Source organism: Chrysemys picta, chromosome 1, assembly GCF_011386835.1.
Source record: "Chrysemys picta bellii isolate R12L10 chromosome 1, ASM1138683v2, whole genome shotgun sequence".
Classification (NCBI taxonomy): Eukaryota; Metazoa; Chordata; order Testudines; family Emydidae; genus Chrysemys; species Chrysemys picta.
Window position 1 is genome coordinate 130234060 of NC_088791.1, and position 20332 is coordinate 130254391.

The window sequence follows — 20332 nt, forward strand, 5'->3', positions numbered from 1 at the left end:
GTAGGTGATTTCTGGGTACCCGTCTTGCTCTGTCAATCTGTTTCCTCACTTCCCCAGGTGGGTATTGTAGTTTTACGAATGCTTGATACAGATCTTGTAGGTGTTTGTCTCTGTCTGAGGGGTTGGAGCAAATTCGGTTGTATCTTAGGGCTTGGCTGTAGACAATGGATCGTGTGATGTGTCTTGGATGGAAGCTGGAGGCATGTAGGTACGTATAGCGGTCAGTAGGTTTCCGGTATAGGGTGGTGTTTATGTGACCATCACTTATTTGTACTGTTGTGTCCAGGAAATGGATCTCTTGTGTGGACTGGTCCAGGCTGAGGTTGATGGTGGGGTGGAAATTGTTGAAGTCCAGGTGGAATTCTTCAAGGGCCTCCTTTCCGTGGGTCCATATGATGAAGATGTCATCAATGTAGCGCAAGTAGAGGAGGGGCACTAGGGGACGAGAGCTGAGGAAGCGTTGTTCTAAGTCAGCCATAAAAATGTTGGCATACTGTGGGGCCATGCGGGTACCCATAGCAGTGCCACTGACTTGAAGGTATAAGTTGTCCCCAAATCTGAAGTGGTTGTGGGTGAGGACAAAGTCACAAAGCTCAGCTACCAGGCTTGCTGTGGCCTCATCAGGGATACTGTTCCTGACAGCTTGTAGTCCATCCTCATGTGGAATATTGGTATAAAGTGCTTCTACATCCATGGTGGCCAGGATGGTGTTTTCAGGAAGAACATCAATACATTGTAGTTTCCTCAGGAAGTCGGTGGTGTCTCGGAGATAGCTGGGAGTGCTGGTAGCATAGGGTCAGAGGAGAGAGTCCAAATAGCCAGATAATCCTGCTGTCAGAGTGCCAATGCCTGAGATGATGGGGCGTCCAGGGTTTCCGGGTTTATGGATCTTGGGTAGCAGATAGAATACTCCTGGTCGGGGTCTGGGGGTGTGTCCATGTAGATTTGTTCCCGTACTGTAGCTGGGAATTTCTTGAGCAGATGGTGTAGTTTCTTTTGGTATTCCTCAGTGGGATCAGAGGATAGTGGCCTGTAGAATGTGGTCTTGGAGAGTTGCCTGGAAGCCTCCTGTTCATAATCTGACCTGTTCATTATGACTACAGCACCTCCTTTGTCAGCCCCTTTGATGATAATGTCAGAGTTGTTTCTGAGGCTGTGGATGGCATTGTGTTCTGTACGGGTGAGGTTATGGGACAAGTGATGTTGTTTGTCCACAATTTCAGCCTGTGCACGTCTGCGGAAACACTCTATGTAGAGGTCCAGTCTGTCATTTCGACCGTCAGGAGGAGTCCACGCAGAGTTCTTCTTCTTGTAGTGTTGGTAGGAGGGTTCCTGTGGGTCAGTGCACTGTTCAGTGGTGCGTTGAAAATATTCCTTGAGTCGGAGACGACGAAAGTAGGCTTCCAGATCACCGCATAACTTTCACTCTATGCATCCAAAGAAGTGAGGTTTTTACTCACGAAAGCTTATGCCCAAATAAATCTGTTAGTCTTTAAGGTGCCACCAGACTCCTTGTTGTTTTTGTAGATACAGACTAACACGGCTACCCCCTGATACTCCACTCCAAATTGATTCCCGACTGCTACCGGTCTGGCGTTGCAAGCTTCCACAGGGCTATCGCCACTCGCTTCTCAACTGTGAGGGCTGCTCTCATCCTGGTATTCTGCTGCTTCAGGGCAGGGGAAAGCAAGTCACAAAGTTCCATGAAAGTGCCCTTACGCATGCGAAAGTTTCGCAGCCACTGGGAATCGTCCCACACCTGCAACACAATGTGGTCCCACCAGTCTGTGCTTGTTTCCCGGGCCCAGAATCGGCATTCCACGCCATGAACCTGCCCCAGTAACACCATGATTTGCACATTGCTGGGGCCTGTACTTTGTGAGAGGTCTATGTCCATGTCAATTTCCTCATCACTCTCGTCGCCGCGCTGCAATTGCTGCAATCGCCTCCTCACCTGGTTTTGCTTTGGCATGTTCTGGCTCTGCATATACTCCAGGACAATGCGCGTGGTGTTCATAGGGCTCATAATTGCCGCGGTGATCTGAGCGGGCTCCATGATCCCAGTGCTATGGCGTCTGGGCTGAAAAAAGGCGCGAAACTATTGTCTGACGGAGAGAGGGAGGGAGGGGCGAGTGACGAAATGGCTTACAGGTACAGGGAATTAAAATCAACAAAGGTGGCTGTGCATCAGGGAGAAACACAAACAACTGTCACACAGAATGCCCCCCCCCCAAGATTGAACTCAAAACCCTGGGTTTAGCAGGCCGTTGATTTCACGGAGGGAGGGGGAAGCAAATGAATACAGAACAAATCTGGTCCATCTATTTTTTACATCTTAAGCTGGCAGCAGACAGTGAGCATGACTGATAGCCATCGGCATCTTCTGGGTGCTTGGCAGAAAACGATGTACTACAGCTGATAGCCATCATCGTCAAGACGGTTCAATAGGCCAGGAGACAAAACATGTCTGCCCACGTGCCTTTGATTGAACTCACTGAGGAATACGACAATGACGGATACCAGTCGTAATACACAATCCACTGCCAAAAGGGAAGGAGCTGCTGCTGTGTAGCAATGGAGCCCCACGTCTGCCAGCACCCAGATCGCCGATGAAGGCTACCAGTCATACTGCACCGTCTACTGCCAAAAGGCAATTAGCTGCTGCTGTGTAGCAATGCAGTACCACATCTGACGGCACCCAGATGACATATGGTGACGGTGAGCTGAGCTGAGCTGAGCTGAGCGGGCTCCATGCTTGCCGTGGTATGTTGTCTGAACAGGTAACCCAGGTAAAAAGGCGCGAATCGATTGTCTGCCGTTGCTCTGACGGAGGGGGAGGGGCCTGACAACATGTACCCAGAACCCCCCCGCGACACTGTTTTTGCATCATCAGGCATTGGGATCTCAACCCAGAATTCCAATGGGTGGCGGAGACTGCGGGAACTGTGGGATAGCTACCCACAGTGCAACACTCCGGAAGTCGACACTAGCCTCGGTACTGTGGACGCGGTCCGCCAACTTAATGCACTTAGAGCATTTTATGTGGGGACACACACAATCGACTGTATAAAACCGATTTCTATAAAACCGGCTTCTATAAATTCGACCTAATTTCGTAGTGTAGACATACCCATAGAGAGGAGCTAGAAAGGGAAGTAATTATTGGAAGAGTTTTTCTTTTGTGAGAACTGGTCAGAAATGCTCATAACCTGCACTAAATTTCGCACTATTTACCTCAATTTCTTTTCTTCCCTTTTGATTTTTTGTGTAGGATGTTGACAAAAATTTTGAACTTTGTTAAAAAAAGGGTTAAAAACTGACTAAGTCAAACCTTGCAGATATCATGCTCCCAGCCTCCAATTTTTGACAATTACTGTTCATTAAGTACACTTCTCTTCTAAAGCCAGCCAGCACCAGAGAAATCAAATATTTGATTAGATAGACAGGGCATACCTTCTTTGAAGTTCTTTTATGCGAACCATCATATTAAGGTGTCCTTGAGAGTATTGTTCAATTACATCACGTACATCATATGGTTTTCGAGCTTGCTGTGAAAGGAGTAATATGAGAGACTGCGTAATAACCCTTGTTTTACATCACTCATTTATATCAGTTGGACCATCAGTTTTAATCCTCTAGAGCTTTTGTTGTTTTGGAAAATTCTCTGTAATGACTGAAAAATATGATATTCCTGGAAATTAAAGGAGTGCATATTCAGCACAGGAACATAGCTGAGCGATACCCATTACTGTCAATAAGAGTTACGCCTTTACACTTATCACATGCTGAGAAAAATACTGGAGCGTCATAGTCCATTTTAAGCATAGAAAGCAATGGTACATAATTGAATGAAGGTTACATGTGTGACTTTCCTCAGCTTATTACAGAACCATATAGACGTCATTCTGTCATAATCCTCAACAGTAGAGAGAAGCTCAATGTATAAAGCTTGGATCCAGATTCAAACTCTTCCAAACTTTGGGGATGCTTAGTGACAGGGTTTTGGTCTAGATCATTGGTGAGATAAGCGCTTCCTCAAAGCTTGACTGTATTTAGATTTGGAGTTGGTTCTGGCCCATATCTACCCAACAGCAGGGCCGGCTTTAGGAAGTGCGAGGCCCAATTTGAACATTTTCGGCGGGGCCCCGGCAGGGATGACTAACCAAAAAAAACCAAAACAAAACACATGTAAAAAAAAGCCTTTCATTTCTTCCATGTATTATTTACTTTCCATAACTATATAAATAATAAAATTATATATTATGTACATTGCATCATATATGCTGTTGATCAGTTATTAATGAGCTCCGTTTCACAAGTGTGGGTCCCTGCCACTGCCACTCCTTGCAGATGTGGCGTGCACATGTGTGGGTCCCAGCTGCTCCCTGACCCTCTCATTGAAGCAGGTGTGCAGGGTTACTGCCCTGGGAACTGCAGGGCACCAGTGGACATGGGGCTGGCTGGAGGCAGGGCAGGGGCTGACTGGAGGTAGGGTCTGGCTGCAGGCAGGGCAAGGGGTGCGGGGCTGGCTGGAGATAGGGGTGTGTGGAGCGGGCTGACTGGCTTCAGGCAGGGTCACAGGTGGGTGTGGCAGGGGTTGGCAGGGGTTGGCAGGGCTGGAGACAGAGGAGTGCAGGACTGGCTGGCTTCAGGCAGGGGGGTGCAGCAGGGGTTGGCTGGAGACTGGGCAGGGGGTGCAGGGCTAGCTGCGGGCAGGGCAGGGGGTGCAGCAGGGGCAGCTGGAGCCCCGGCCCTTTAAATAGCCCCTGCGCCCCCACTATCCCAGGGCTCTGGGGGCTATTTAAAGGGCCCGGGACTCCCCTCCTTCTACTGCCCCGGCCCTTTAAATAGCTGCGGGAGCCCTGGGGAAGTGGCGGGGCTCCAGCGGCTATTTAAAGGCCCGGGGTGGTAAGAGGCAACGGGAGCCCCGGACTTCTTAAATAGCCCCCGGAGCCCTGCAGCCCTACCCCAGCAGTGGGGCTCTGGTGGCAATTTAAAGGGCCTGGGAGCCCCAGCCCCTTTAAATTGTCCCCTGGGGAAGCCAGGCCACGCCGTTACACCGTACCGGGGCGAGGGCCCCTCTTAGGGGCGGGGCAGGGCCCAATTCAGGGGAATTGGTTGAATTGGCCTAAAGCCGGCCCTGCCCAACGGTTCTAGATGCAAAACGGAACAACTAAGATTAAAAATAGAAGTGAAGCTACAAAGGCAAAAAGGCTAAAACTCCAGGGTTTCTCTGACTTCTCCCTTTTCTAATCCTGACTCCAGCTGCTGCTGCTAACTGCCAATTGATGGATATGGCTGGTGAGACGGAGTTTTAAAAATAAGCTTGGGTAATTTGCATGAAATGATGTGATTATAAAAGGTGCAGTATGGACAAATTAGGGGAGGAAAAAGCTGATCTGCTTTTGAAAATATAAACATTTTTGGAGCCATCGGCCCAGTGGGAAATATGGGGCAAGATGTCTTCCTTTTGGCTTTGGAACAAGAAAAAAAAAGGTACACGGCAAATCTAGTAATTGAAAATAACTGAAAACAGCTCATTAGTCATCTTGTTGTCTGTTTCCACTCTGCCACAGCTTCAGCCAGAGCCATTAGCATGCACCATTGCACACATGCACAGAACACCTACAGTATGTGCTGGAGTCATGCTTGGAAGGCAGCCATATAGACATTTCAAATAAAAAGCATGCAACTGGAGTGGAAACAAATCCTGTAAAATGAAGAAGCAAAAACTCTTAATGACAAAATACGCTCTTCGTGCTCTTCAGTCAGTAGTTACCTGTAGCATTGCTTTCAACGGAGCTTAGAGTTTTGTTGTTGTGTGTAGATATGTGTGTGTGTGTGTGTGTGTGTGTTTAAAGCTTTCAATTTACTGCCATACCCCCCTTCCTCCCCACTTTCTCAGCTACATTTGTAGTAGACGCTGACACATCACTATTTCTGGCCAGAAAAGCAGGCTATTGTCTTCCCCCAGAGAAACAGTGCCAATATCGCTCTTTGGATTGACTGGCAGGGGTGCTTTGAGTGCATTTTGGCTAACCCTCTCTCTTCTTTTGGGCACTCTCTATTTACAGATGATGCACGGCCCAGAGCCTAAATGTACTAGGTTTTTTGTTTTTATTTTTAAATATATGTTACCATGTGCATAATTAATTCTCCTCATTCCCAATAAAATTTCACTTCCCCACCCTAAAACTCTCTTTATCCCTGCTACCAAATCATCAGCACTAAAGCCTTGTGTTGTAAAGTACTCTACATTGAATGCTGCCTGAGCCCAGTCTAAAGTTTGGAAAGAATCAAGATTAAAAAAAAATCCCTTTACTTCTATTCTTTTTCTTTCATTTTCCCAATAGCCCTCCTTAGACCTGAACATCTTATGCCCTTGCCAACTTCTGGCACAGCATCCACAGACGTGCCTCGACTAAACACAATCTCTTAAGTTCTGACTGAAAAATACTACAATATACAGTACAACTAGGGGACGGATATAATGGAGACCTCCAGGAAAATTTGGCAAATTCGGCAAAACTCGCCGAGTCCCAGTAATCAGGGCCAGCCTTACGGGTGGGCGACGTGGTCAGGGTGATGCCGTGGCCAAGAGGTAAGGAGTGGGGCAGGCCTGGGGTGCGAGGCTGCAGAAGGGATTTCAGGGTAATGGGGGGGAGGCAGTGTAGCCCGGGGGTGATGGGGTGGATGGATGGGGAGGCAGTGGGGCCAGGGATGATGGGGGGATGGGTGGAAGGCTGCGGGAGGCAGTGTGGCCCAGGGGCAATGTGGGGTGGGCAGGGAGGCGGCAGGGGAGCCAAAATACAAGTTCACCTAGGACACCATTTTCCCTAAGGCTGGCCCTGCAAGTAATTCTCAGACTCCTCATTACCAGACTCCTTTCCCCCTTAAGTTATCATTGGTCCAGGCCATTTGAACTCAACATTCTAAATCCATCTCAAATTCAGTGTCTTTTGAGTATAGACATCCAAGCACATCTGAAACTCAAGTCATCTGTATCTGAATTCCCCAAATCTATCTCACACTCTGGTCTACCTTAGCCTATGTTTTGTGGCCATAAGGTCATCTGAATATTGATTTCCCAAACTCATCTAATACACAAAGACTTCTAGGCTAGGATATCTTAAAAGAAGTTACAAACTCAGGTCCTTTGGTTCTGAACATTGCAATCTCATCTCACATTTCTGTCCCTTGTGATTACATATTAGGGCTTAAGTCAAACCTGCTTGAAACCTATTCTCTCCATACTCCATATTCTCTCTTTTTTATTTTTTATATCACCTCAAAATAGTATGAAAACTATGAACTAATGCATTGTGTGGGAAACTTGTAGCCAGATTTTCAGAAGTAATTAGTCTCCACATATTTTATTGAGCTTTGTGGGTGCTGGAGGTGTTCAGCACCTTTGAAAATCAGGTCACTAGTTACTGCAAGAAGAATATCATAATTAAATTAATAATAATGTGCTATTGTAATGGGAAATTAGAGAATTAGACCTTAGGCAGGTGAATGAAAAAGATATTTCAAAGTGACAAGTGATTTTGGGTGCGTCAAATTTTGGATGAATAATTTGAGAGTCCTTAAAGAAAGTGAATGTTCAGAAAATCGATGCTCAGTACTTTCTGAAAATCAGGCCCCCTTTAAGATGTCTCAAGTTGGGCATTCAAAACCATTAGTCATTTTGGAAAATCTTGATCGTGATTTTGAAAGCAACATTGTATTATATACTACTAAAACAGTTAAATCTATTTTGTTGCACTCAAACTATTCTCCAGTCTTTTTTTCAGACGCTTACTAGATGATCATCATATATGATACATATACAACTGCATTGTAGCAGGACCCTCTATGTAGTCTTTTCTGTTAGTTGAACAATGCACATGAGCATATTGATCATTTTATTCAACAGGAAAAAAAACTAATATTTTTAAAATTACTCTGGAAATTAAAGGTGCAACAAAAAAATATGAGTGAAAAAGAATGATGGGGCTGATTCTAGAAATGCTGAATGCTTGAATGTTCTGGAGCACCAGACTGACGTTAACTAGGAGTTCTGTACATATTGTGAAATTTGCCCCTATGTAGAAGGCAAGCATGAGGCCTAGTGTTTAAGTACATAGGCTTTTTCCCAGCCCTGTGCTGAAGGGCAAATTGTACCCACTGAGCATTTTCAAAGTCCAACCCATTGTCCCCCCCTCCACTTGTCTTTCTCATTTGTCCCTATTGTTAATATTGCTGCTTACCTGAAATTTTCTTCTGGCCACAAAATATTGCATTCTCCTTATGACTTTGACAGCTATTCGGTGTGCTTCAGTTAACCTGCCGAATAAAACATACAAAAAGAAAAAGAAAAAAAAATAACGGAAGATGACTACAAGCAATGAACTAAACCATGTCCTAATACTCTTCTACAATGCAAATTTATAACACAGTACATTTAGCACATATGTCTCTTTTGTTCCTTTGCCTTGCCTTCTTCTATAGTTCTGGCTCTAAGTATAATAAATTGATAAGAGATACAGTAGAAGCAGGTGTACAAAGATAAAATGTGTGGGGGATTAGACAGGATTACTGTCATTGCATATAACTGGCATCAGTTCGAAGAATGTGAAATGTTTTTAGAACCATGACCACATTCCTTATTTTGCTTTTATTGAATGGTTGCCCATGAGCTCCAGAGCATGGAAATTAAGTCCTTTGAAAAGTGCTTTGATTCTTCGGAGGAGGGGGGGAGGAGGAGAGAATAACAAACCACAAGATTTGAAACAAGCCTAACACAACACACATACATATATTACATACTATGTGTGTGTGTACTTGTACAAACAAATACATAGACACCCATACACCCATACACACACACACACACACATATAACAGTTACACACATATAACAATATCATATTGCACACAAAATATTTAGCAAATCTCATCCTCCCAATCATTCAAAATTGGTGAGATGAGCGAAGTTATATTTATCCTCCCAAGCTGGCGACAGTGCTCAGAGGGCCATACTCTATGTTGACATCATCATTGACATCTGATGACAGCCTCGAAAAGGCCAGCCAGCATGGTGACTGGATCCGCCAAGTATCCTGAAAACAGAGCCAACTGTCTCTCCCCTACCGTCACTCATTGGGGAAAGGAGCCGGCAGGCGGCCCTGGTTTCTCCAGCTCTGAGGTGCCCCTTTACAGAGTGAAGGCCTTAAAGACGTAATGATTTCAGTGCATTACAAAAGAAATAGTGCCCGTACCAAAGTAGCACTTTAAAATTGTTCTTTGATTAAATCATTCCTGTTGATTGGGCAATTTACCACAAACTGAGGAATATTTTTTTTTTAAACCTCATGGAAATATTTTACTGTTATTCCTATCTAAGTAAGTCACTATTTGCAGTTTAAAAATATATATTTATACACAGAGTGTCTGTATGAAATGTGTGTATATACAATATAACCCCCGCTTTCCCACCCAGCACATTGTATATACATAAATACACAGAGAGAGCATTGCAGAGTCAAAAAATTAATCAAGTGAGCTGGATTCCAAAACTTCTTGTGTGTCATCAACAGAATTGTTACGTTCCAAACATTACACTTGTGTAAACCCATTAAACAAGCTTACTAGTAGTTTGGCCTACAGGACCTTTATTATGACAAAAGGAAAGCACTGAGCTTGGCTCACAGAACTCCAGCTAAGATTGTATGGCTTGTGATTAAGAGGGAAATGTCTTTTTGTCTGTAAACTGAGTACATTTGATACAGAAATAGTTGACAGTTATTAAACACAATGCAATTTTTAAAAGAATAGGACACCAGAACCCTAAACATTACCTACAGGTAAAGAGAGCCTGAAACAAACATCTAGATCGGAATATCCTGAGATCTGTATGCACCTATAGGGTTCATTTAGTGCAATCCAAGGAAATGGGTTCTGCAGGGCAAAAACAGCTCCAAATAGATACAGCCAATAGAAAACAGACATGGGTGAAGTCCTTTAAGTCCAACCCTCCCCTGTCGGCAAAGATCTGTTCCCCATGGTACATTCTCTAGTGCACTGTCAAGTTTTTAAATATCCCAAGTGATCAAGTTGCCCTTTGGAGGCTATTACACAATTTAACAGACCCCACTATTAGAAAATGGTATTTATTTATGCAATAAAGAGAAACGCCAAATTATAATACAAAAACATTCAGCATGGGATTTTCAAATGCACTCAGCACTGACCGGAGACTCTGCTCCTAATGATAAAAACTCCTATGGACTTCACTGGGAGCAAAGCAGGGCTGAGTGCTTTTGAAAATCCCATCCGTATTTGGAGAGCTAATTATTGTTCATATTTAATGATCCCTAGCTGTAAAACTGAAGCACAAAGCTATGAAATTCTATTTTAGTGGGGAAAAAACTACAGCATGAAGAGGTGCACCACATCCAGAGCTGAGATATGTATGTTATTTGAATTACCCCAATAAATCCACAGACACATACTGTCTCCAGAATCAGAGGGGTGGCAGTGTTAGTCTGAATCTGTAAAAAGCAACAGAGGGTCCTGTGGCACCTTTAAGACTAACAGAAGTATTGGGAGCATAAGCTTTCGTGGGTAAGAACCTCACTTCTTCAGATGCAAGAAGATGCAAGCTTATGCTCCCAATACTTCTGTTAGTCTTAAAGGTGCCACAGGACCCTCTGTTGCTGTCTCCAGAAGATACACATTTAACTGCTACACCCTAGTGGTGAGTGATATTCTGTTCTTAAAAATCATGTTACCCTCAACATTGATTTTGAATAAAGAAACATCTGCTGTGGGGTTAGATGATGCAGATGGATCTAAATTGTACCGTAAATCATATACCTCACAGTTTTATAAGGAAACAGGCCCAACGGTGCCAGAACCAATGGGAGGGGAGCAAGGGACCATGCCCTCCCCCATTTTTTAACATGGGCATAGTTTGGGGGACAGGAGGTGGTGTTGCCCCCCAAACTGCAAGCCTCAAGTAAGTGCGGAGCTGCACCAGTAGGGGCTGCACCCTTGCCCACTGGCCCCCAAACTATGCCTGTGTTAAAAAGTGGGGAGGCATGGGCCCATGGCCTTCCTATTTCCAGCACCAGTGGCCCCCCTCTTCTACAAAGGTTCCAGTGCCCTTGAACAGGCTCATCTACTAAGTTATGAATTCCCAAGCTTTGGTCACTTTGAGTCACAGCTTAAAATGTTTTTTGCAGTTAGGACTAAATTGTGGCTATTAGGCACTGCATAGGGGCTGATGCAGAGCCTGGCACACAGGTCATCTTTTAACTGTTTCTTCTCTGTCCCCCAGTAGTGCACCTGAACTGCTTCTTGTACTGTCCCCACCCTGCACTTGCATATGCACACACCTGTGCATGCATACACACACGGGCAAAGGACAATCTGGTCTTTCACTTAATATTTTGATATTTAAATTACTTGGCTTTAATATAGCCTTCTGCACAAATCTGTAATGACACTCATTTCTGTAAACATTATGCATGTGTAAAGTACCTTTCACCCAAGGATCTCAGAGGCACTCTACAATACAAAACATTAATTAACCTCGTAACCCCTTTCTCTAAGCATTGTTATTATTATCCCTATTTAGACTCTGACACAGAGCTTATGTCTGTTATCCAAATGTACACTGTGAGTCAGTGGCAGATCTAAGAACAGAACGCCGGAATCCTGATTCCCAGTCCTCCGCTTTAAGCTCTAATTCAGGAAAGCATTTAAGCAGGTGCTCAAGTCCCATTGACTTGTTAAACACATGCTTAAATATTCTCCTGAATAAGGATGCTTTCCTGTAACAAGGCTTTAAATGACTATGTGACACACCTTTCATAATCGAGATTTACTTTTAATTAAATTCCTTTATATTTCTTTGTGTTATTTACTCTTGTAATTGTAGCCTTTTTCAGTCAAGCTTTTTTTATTTGATATTGTGAATAGTTCTGAAAAAGCAGCTGTGGGTTACTGTCTAAGAAGAGAACTTTAAGATTTTTTAAAAAGGAATTTTATATCAGGGATCACTGATGAAACTGGGTCCCAAATGTGTCACGTGTAGTCAATTCATATACTAAAAATAATTATTTAGGCCAATCAAAACTAGATCTGTACTGATTTTTTTCAGTACTCATTTTCAATTTTTCTATAAAAACCAATCAGTCCAGAGTAAATACCTTTATGTATATATTCCTTAGGGATGACAAGGAAGCTGTGAGCACTTCCAGAAACTCATTTATCCAGCTACTTAACATTAAATGTAAAAAAGAAACACTCAATAGTCCCATCATTAATGCAAACTTAAGCATCAACAACAAAATTAACTTTTACACATTGTACATCCTGTAAACTTTATAATATGCAATTTGTGATAAAAATCTGAGCCAGTCTAGGACCTTCATGGTTGTCACTATGCTGGACACCTTGGCCCCTCTGAGTTTCTAAGTGACAGCAGGCACAAAATTAATCCAAGACACAGGACATGAGCACTTGAGCTAAATAATAATAAAAATCTGTGTTAGCTGTCAGCATTATAGTGCCTATGAAACTGTTGAAAAGTTCTGATTCTATCCAGTGGAGGACAATGACATACGTATAGATGATACTGAGCATGCTATGAAGTTGTTTTGTAGTTTGCTCAGACATTTTTATGTGCAAAACCAAGCAAAAGCAACAGTTCTCATTAAGTACCAGGTCCGGGCTGAGTCAAGTTTTGAACTAGTTATTTTTGCAAGAGTCCCATTCAAAAGAGTGTGGTTAGAATTTTATCATCAGGCAAAAGTGTATTTTTTCCACTCTCTCAAACGCAGAAACAGCTGAAGGATTTTGTTGAAGCCTTCCCCAAAATATTTGCATGTTGGCATAGAATAACAAAGGAAAATTTCAGTCCAAGTGGTGACAGTATTAGAAAGTTATGAGCACATAAAAACAAGAGCCAATAACGGAAACTTTTTGCATCCTTAACTATAATGGGTACTACCAAGTGTCTACTGCAGTAATAAAGACTTGGATTTATAAATAGAACCTGACATCATCTTAAGGTATGTCCTTGAGACAGGCCCAAAGCCTCCGGCTAATTTGCACGATAGTGTCCCTTACATCTTTGCAAATTGGCTACTTCACAAGCCAACCAGTTTTAAGGACAATCATACCTATTGTGAGAGGGTGGTGAGGGGGGACTCATATAGATCCAAGAACCTCTCTGCCTTTAGGCATTGCCTGTGGTGCTACTAGCACACAGATGCCGTGGGTTGGGGAAAGAGAGAAGGGGGACAGGGGTGAAACTGAGATCTTTACTTTATGAGCAAATCGTTCTGCAAAACTTTGATGTTGAATGGCTGTGCCTTTCGCCAACAACTAATCTGGTGGATAAGGGGCAAAGGGCCCCCTCTTTACTGGCTGACATAGTTTGCCCCTCCTTTGGATTTGAGTACATCTGTGTGGCTGCAGAGCCTGGCTGGACCGCACAGCTGTTACAGGCTCCGTGCCAGGGAGGCACCATGGCCCCATATTTGGATCCTTAACATGTGGCACAGGGAGTATTATGAAAAGTTGCTACTTTTAAGTTAGAAAACTTGGACACAATGAAAAATTTTAAATAAAGAAAGGAAGTAGCCCAAGTCAAAGAAGCTGAACATTTTCAATTTAAAAATTTAAACCAATGGGGAAAGAGGTAGATAATCAAATCCAAAACTCCTTTGGACACTATTCATGAACTTTTTGTTAATACCACTCGGTTAAAAATATAGCGTAGCTAGCTCAAGCCCCCTTCTTTCATAATTTACATCCAGTCTGATAACTTTCAGCCTGATGTGCATTGAAACAGCCAAGAAATATTTTTAGGTGGAAAAGAGGGTTTATAGTAGACATGGGAAGGACCCTAAACTAGAGAAGTACTAGAGAATTATTCCATTCTAATGCTGAAGCACAATGTGAGTCTCAAAAGCACTGTTGGTTATTGCTTTCACTGTGATGCACCTTTCAATCTGGAAGGTTTTTATCCTTATCATCACTTAAATGTAGAAATAAAGGAAGGGTTTTATCCAGGATATACTGTTTTTATGGCTGCAGATAGTGAAATATGCATTCCATGGTGATTTTCCTGCAGTTTATTCAGGTGTCGTGAATTAAAGGAGTTATTTAGTGTAATCTACTATTTTGATCAAATACTGTGGAAAATAAAGGCCACTTCATCTAGGTTAATTATAGCTCTCTGACCCAATTTGCAAAACTGGTTTGAGGATACACACTTACAGTACCATATTTCCTCAGATTACTGCAGAGATTAATTCATTTCTTACGTATGGCTGCTTAACAGCAAATATGAAAAAACATCATGCTAGCTCTGTCTTTATACTGGGTCTTTGAATAATGCCATAACTCCTGCCTGCAGCAACATATGGTATCTTTTCTGGAGTGTTTCACCTGACTTTGTTTTTTTAAGCCAGCACAAACATAGACTAGGTCAGGGATTGCAATTGAAAAATAAAGGAGTATTTTGAACTGCTCATTCCTATATTTGCCTTTTTGTTCTCCCACCATGTTTTACCAAAAGTATCTACTTTCATTCACTCTAGCTGTGAAAGGGCTTTGAATCGCAATCATTGCTGTAATTTTTCCTCACATTTACAATTGCCAAATACAGACGAATATTTTATTAGCTAAAACAGAAGGGAGGCCTTGGACAATAGTAATGTCAAAAGTATGATCAGAAACAAAACAAAGGGAAAACTTCAGACTCACAGGGCTGAACTCTGCCTTCAGCTGTAAGCAGCATGGGGCTCTCATTAACTTCAGAATGAAGATCTTCCATTAAGCTTCAGTTGACTCCCATTAACTGCGGCTAGAATTTAGCACAGCTAAACCAATACCCCTACATGGAGATGAACTTTGTAATAGGAGTTCCCACTCTTTGGATAATATTCAAAATATTTGAATTAAAAAATAATGTAAATAATGTGGGATGATGCAAACTATAGCCCTAAAGTTGCAAGTTTGGCAACTTTGCAAACTTGCCGTAGAAGCATTGGGGGGGGAGGGGGGAATGTCCAATCACATGGAGTCACTTTCAGGATCAGGATCTTTAACACGTAGTGGTGGGGGGGCAGCAACAGCATCACAAGATTAGGAATAGAAAAGAGAAAAACTGTTTCTTTTTTGGTGGGAAGAGATGTTTAAATAACTGGAAAACTAAAAATGTCAAAAAAAGAAAATGGATCTCATCCTAAAAATAAATAATAAAAATAATTAATGTTGGTTTTAGGTGGGCTGAGCCAGACATTTCACGCTTTGTTTACCGCTCAGACAGAACATAAGGTCTGTGTTGATCCTGGATATTTTTATCTACCAAGATCAGAGAAAGCCCAAACTAGAACCTTACGGGTGAATCCATTCAAATGTCAGCCTGTGGTTCTGGTCCCAGGGCTCATTCAATGCTAGAAGTGGTCTATCTTTCAATGTGACTGAAATTTCTTGAAAAAAAAGTCAGTCTTGTAGTATTTCATTTAAACCTTGTGAAAATCTGAAAAGAACAGACAATATTCAATGATTCCAGCATTTAACATGATCACCTGATCAGAGGGCCTATAAAGGCACCAAAGAAGCCAGCCAGTGGAACAGGAGCCAGCAAACAGAGCTGAAAACAGGAGCATTTGAGTGGGAGTTTATAAGGAGAGTTTGGGAGAGGAGGTGTGTGGTGTTCTGCTTCTGTTTTGGTATTTGGTTAGTTGGATTGTTTTTCTTTTCCTTGACAGGAGCTTAGGCAGGAAAGTTTTGACAGACACAGAGACAGCAGTGGTAGCGACCTAATGAATGGAAGAGACAATGTAGATGACCAGATGTGGAAGCTGCAGGATGTACATGATCCTGGAGCAGGTACCCAGAAAGAGCTTTGTTTGTATGGATTGCCTCCTGATAGAACTGATGGAAGAGAAGGTTTGGAGATGCAGGTGGAAACTATCATTGAGTTTTGAAAGGGATTTAAGCAGATGATGGAGGGAAAACAAGAGGTGGCGGAAAGAAAAACTCAAGACTCTCACATGCAAGCTGGACTGGAGAACTGTAAGGGGAGACTGCCAGGTGAGGAAAATGGCCAGTGGAAGCATGTGACTATGAGAACCAAGCAGAGGAAAAGACCAGGTAGCAAAGGAGAAATAGAGTTCAGGTTTTCTGAGTTGGAAAATGAAGAAGGGGGTACAGCAGGCCGTAACAGAAGATGGGAGGGCAAGGGAGAAAAGAAACGTAGCTAGTGCCCTCAGAAGAGGGGTAGAGTCAATGTAGATACCCAGAGTGCAGAGCCCCAGGAGGTTGACTCACAGAAGATTGCAAGGGAGAACAAAAGACAAGAGGACTTGCACACAGAAAGAACAGGAGGAAGGCCAGAGAATTGTACCAACACCAGGAAGAGGCCAGTCTATGTGACTGGTGACTCCCTACTAAGAAGAACAGACAGGCCTGTCACCTGAGCTGATCAGGAGAACAGAAGGGTGTGCTGTCTGCCAGGAGCTAAAACACAGGATGTGGACCTGAGGCTGAAGGGGATCCTAATGGGAGCAGAAAAAAATTCACTGATTCTTCTTCACATGAGAACAAATGATACTGCCAAATTCTTCCTGGAATGCATCAAGGGAGATTATACCAGGTTAGGGAGGTTGCTTAAAGAAATTGAGGCTCAGGTGATCATCAATGGGATTCTACCCTTCCCTAGAGAAGGAGAATGAAGGAAAGACAAAATTATGATGATCAACAGATGGCTCCGGCAGTCGTGCTATAAGGAGGGCTTTGGGATGTTTGACCACTGGGAGGCATTCATGGACAGAGAACTGTTCTCATAGGATGGACTCCATCTGAGTAGGAGGGAAACAGACTTCTGGGATGGAGGTTGGCACAGCTGACTAAAAGAGCTGTAATCTAGGAACTTGGGGAAGACGGTTAGGAGATGCTCATGTAATCTCCATGCTCGATTCTAATATTGACTGGAAAATCAAGTAAGAAAGAGTACAGCAATGGAGAAAGGAAGCACAAGGGATAGGAGAATGAACATTGAGAGGAAAGGTAATGCCAGTACCAATGAATCTAACAGTCAGGTAGGCAATAATGGCAATAGAATGACTGTACCCAGTGTGACAGACCCAGACCAGTGGGGTACAGGAGTCTGGTAGAGGGCAAATATACTGGTCACTGGATGGGTAGTTTTCTGTTCCCTGAGTGACCAGAGCAGGGGCTGCACTAGAGTAATCAGAAACCTGCCAGAACCAGTTAAGGCAGGCAGGCTAATTAGAACACCTGGAGCCAATTAAGAAGAAGCTGCTAGAATCAATTAAGGCAGACTAATCAGGGCATCTGGGTTTTAAAAGGAGCTCACTTCAGTTTGTGGTGTGAGTGTGAGGAGCTGGGAGCAAGAGGTGCAAGGAGCTGAGAGTGAGAGGGTGTGCTGCTGGAGGACTGAGGAGCACAAGCATTATCAGACACCAGGCGGAAGGTCCTGTGGTGAGAATAAGGAAGGTGTTTGGAGGAGGCCATGGGGAAATAGCCCAGAGAGTTGTAGCTGTCATGCAGCTGTTACAGGAGGCACTATAGACAGCTGCAGTCCACAGGGCCCTGAGTTGGAACCCGGAGTAGAGGGCGGGCCCGGGTTCCCCCCAAACCTCCCAATTGACCTGGACTGTGGGTTCTTCCAGAGGGGAAGGTCTCTGGGCTGTTCCCCAACCCACATGGTGAAACTCTGAGGCAAGAAAATCCGCCAATAAGCGCAGGACCCACCAAGATAGAGGAGGAACTTTGTCACACTGGTGTTAAAGGTGGGATCTTGGGATGCACAGCGTGGCAGAAGAAGGAGGGTGATTTAAAAAATAAATAAATAAAGGAGAGGGTTTATTTTTTTTCACCACAATGAATGACGTAGTGCGGGCACTGATACAAGCTACGGCGGCCCAGCAGGAGGCTACCCGTGTCCAGGCAGCCGCCCAACAGGAGGCAGTGCGGCTACAGCAAGAGACTAATCGCCTGCTGATTGACCAGGCTGCTCAAGACCGAGCTATGTTGTGGGAACTGGTAAACCAGGTAAAGTCCCTTACAGAGCTGAATCACAGCCATGATGGGATGCAGCTCATACGGGCCAGCCATTGGCTGCAGAAAATGACATGGGAGGATGATGTAGAGGCATACCTTCTGGCCTTTGAGAGGACAGCCCTATGGGAGGCCTGGCCTTGAGATCAGTGGTCTGGCATCCTTGCCCCATTTCTGTGTGGGGAAGCCCAGAAGGCCTACCATGATCTGCCTGAAGAGGCTGCGGCAGTCTACCCCCAGCTGAAAGCAGAGATCCTGGCCAGATCTGGGGTAACGACAGCAGTGTGGGCCCAATAGTATCACGGTTGGAGGTACCAGGAAGACAAAACCCCGCGGTCCCAATTGTATGACCTCATCCATCTCGCACGAAAGTGGTTGCAAACAGAGTCCCGGAGTCCGGAAGAGATACTAGCAGTTCTGGTCATCGACCGATACATGAGGGGACTACCACCAGACCTTCGTGCCTGGGTAAGCCAGAACGAACCCTCCACCTATGACGAGGTTGTCGCCCTGGTAGAGAGGCGAAGGACAGCGAGGGAGCTGACCCGACCAGTTAAGGAAGAGGCACCCCGGGTTAAACTAGCAGCACCAAGCCCTAAAGTTCAGGTGACTGGGCCACCAGGAGGGCCCAGGTGGAAAAAGAGAGAGGCTGAAGGCCCATCAGAGGCCACCAAGAGTTGGAGCACTGAGGGAGAAGAGGATCATGGTGCTAGACTGCCCAAACCAAGAGACCGGGGAACACCTAGGGCTCCATATAGATGTGATGCCTGCGGGGGTGGGACACATAGCTGCACAGTGTCCCAGTGCTGAGGAGCCTATGCAGTGTAACCTGGGGAACTGGGCAGATCCATGCTCCCTAATCCACCTTGTGGGGGTCTCACTAACCCCACATATGTATACCAGACCAGTGAAACTAAATGGGGTAGGGACCATGGGACTGGTTGATTCGGGGAGTGCTATCACGCTTGTCTCGGGGAAGCTCGTGAAGCATAGTCAGCTGCTGCAGGCTAAATGTACGGGGATAACATGTGTCCATGGGACAGTTAGTTACTACCCCACCATCCCAGTAAAAACCGAGATCCAAGGGAACACAACTGAGGTAGCAGCAGGTGTAGTCCCTAAACTCTCATACCCGGTGCTCATAGGGAGGGACTTCCCAGGGTTTGGAAACTTACTCCCAGTAGGGGGATTGGAGAAAGATGGGGACCATAAAATTGATGAGGCATCCACAGCAGACTGTCAACCCCCAATCTTCTCTGAAATATCCCCAGATTTGTTCTCCACTCCCAGACAGGGTAGAAAGACAAAAAGGGAAAGAAGGGCAGCTAAGGCCTTGGGAACCCGAATACTGACCCAAAGCCAGAAGGTCGCTCTTGTAGGTAGGTGGACCCGTGCAGCTGAAAAGGAGGCCACGCAGGAGGGAGAAGCACCTGAGTCTGACCCCCACCCTAATTCTTCTGAACCAGTAGAGGCAACAGAGACTGGGCCCCTAGATCTTGGGCAGATTATCCCCAGGAGAGGAAATTTTGGACGGGACCAGGCAGAAGACCCAAGGTATGACAACATTAGGAAGGAGGTGACTGAAATAGATGGGGTCCCCGTGGAAGGGAAAACCCAGAGACCAGGACCCTACTTCATATTGAAGAAGGATCTCTTATACCGGGTTGCACCAGTACAGGGGCAGAAGGTACAGGAGATCCTAGTACCTCAAAAACACCAGAACGCTGTATTAAGTCTTGCTCATAGTCATCTTTTTGGGGAGCATTTGGGGGGGGGTAGAGAAGACCCTGGCACGAGTCCGACGACGTTTTTTCTGGCCCGGAGTACATGAAGAAGTGCGGAGGTACTGTGCCTCCTGCCCTGAGTGTCAGCTGCACAGTCCCCATCCCCACTTGAGGGCACCTTTAGTACCCCTTCCCATCATAGAGGTCCCCTTCGAGCGAATAGCCATGGACCTAGTGGGACCCCTGGAGAAGATGGCTCGGGGCCACCAATATATACTTGTTGTTTTGGACTATGCTACTCACTACCCAGAAGCCGTCCCCTTGCGGAACACGGCCTCTAAAACTATAGCCAAAGAGCTGGTGGGGATCTTTGCCTGAATGGGGCTACCGAAGGAGATATTATCCGACCAAGGAACCCCATTTATATCGACGCTAATGAAGGACCTCTGTACGCTGCTCCATATACATACCTGAGAACTTCGGTCTACCATCCGCAGACTGATGGGTTGGTAGAAAGGTTTAAC

The 20332-nt window shown here is 44.7% G+C and overlaps 1 protein-coding gene across 1 annotated transcript in view; it reads right to left on the reverse strand.

The window, feature by feature from the left end:
• Positions 1-20332, reverse strand: part of LOC101933868 (potassium voltage-gated channel subfamily KQT member 1-like) — a 730845-nt gene that overhangs the window by 294278 nt on the left and 416235 nt on the right. The window contains exons 14-15 of the mRNA XM_065584152.1: positions 8250-8325; positions 3454-3548 (exon numbers count right to left, since the gene is read on the reverse strand). Coding sequence (XP_065440224.1) covers positions 3454-3548; positions 8250-8325 — 171 coding nt within the window. The remainder of the gene's footprint in view (positions 1-3453; positions 3549-8249; positions 8326-20332) is intronic.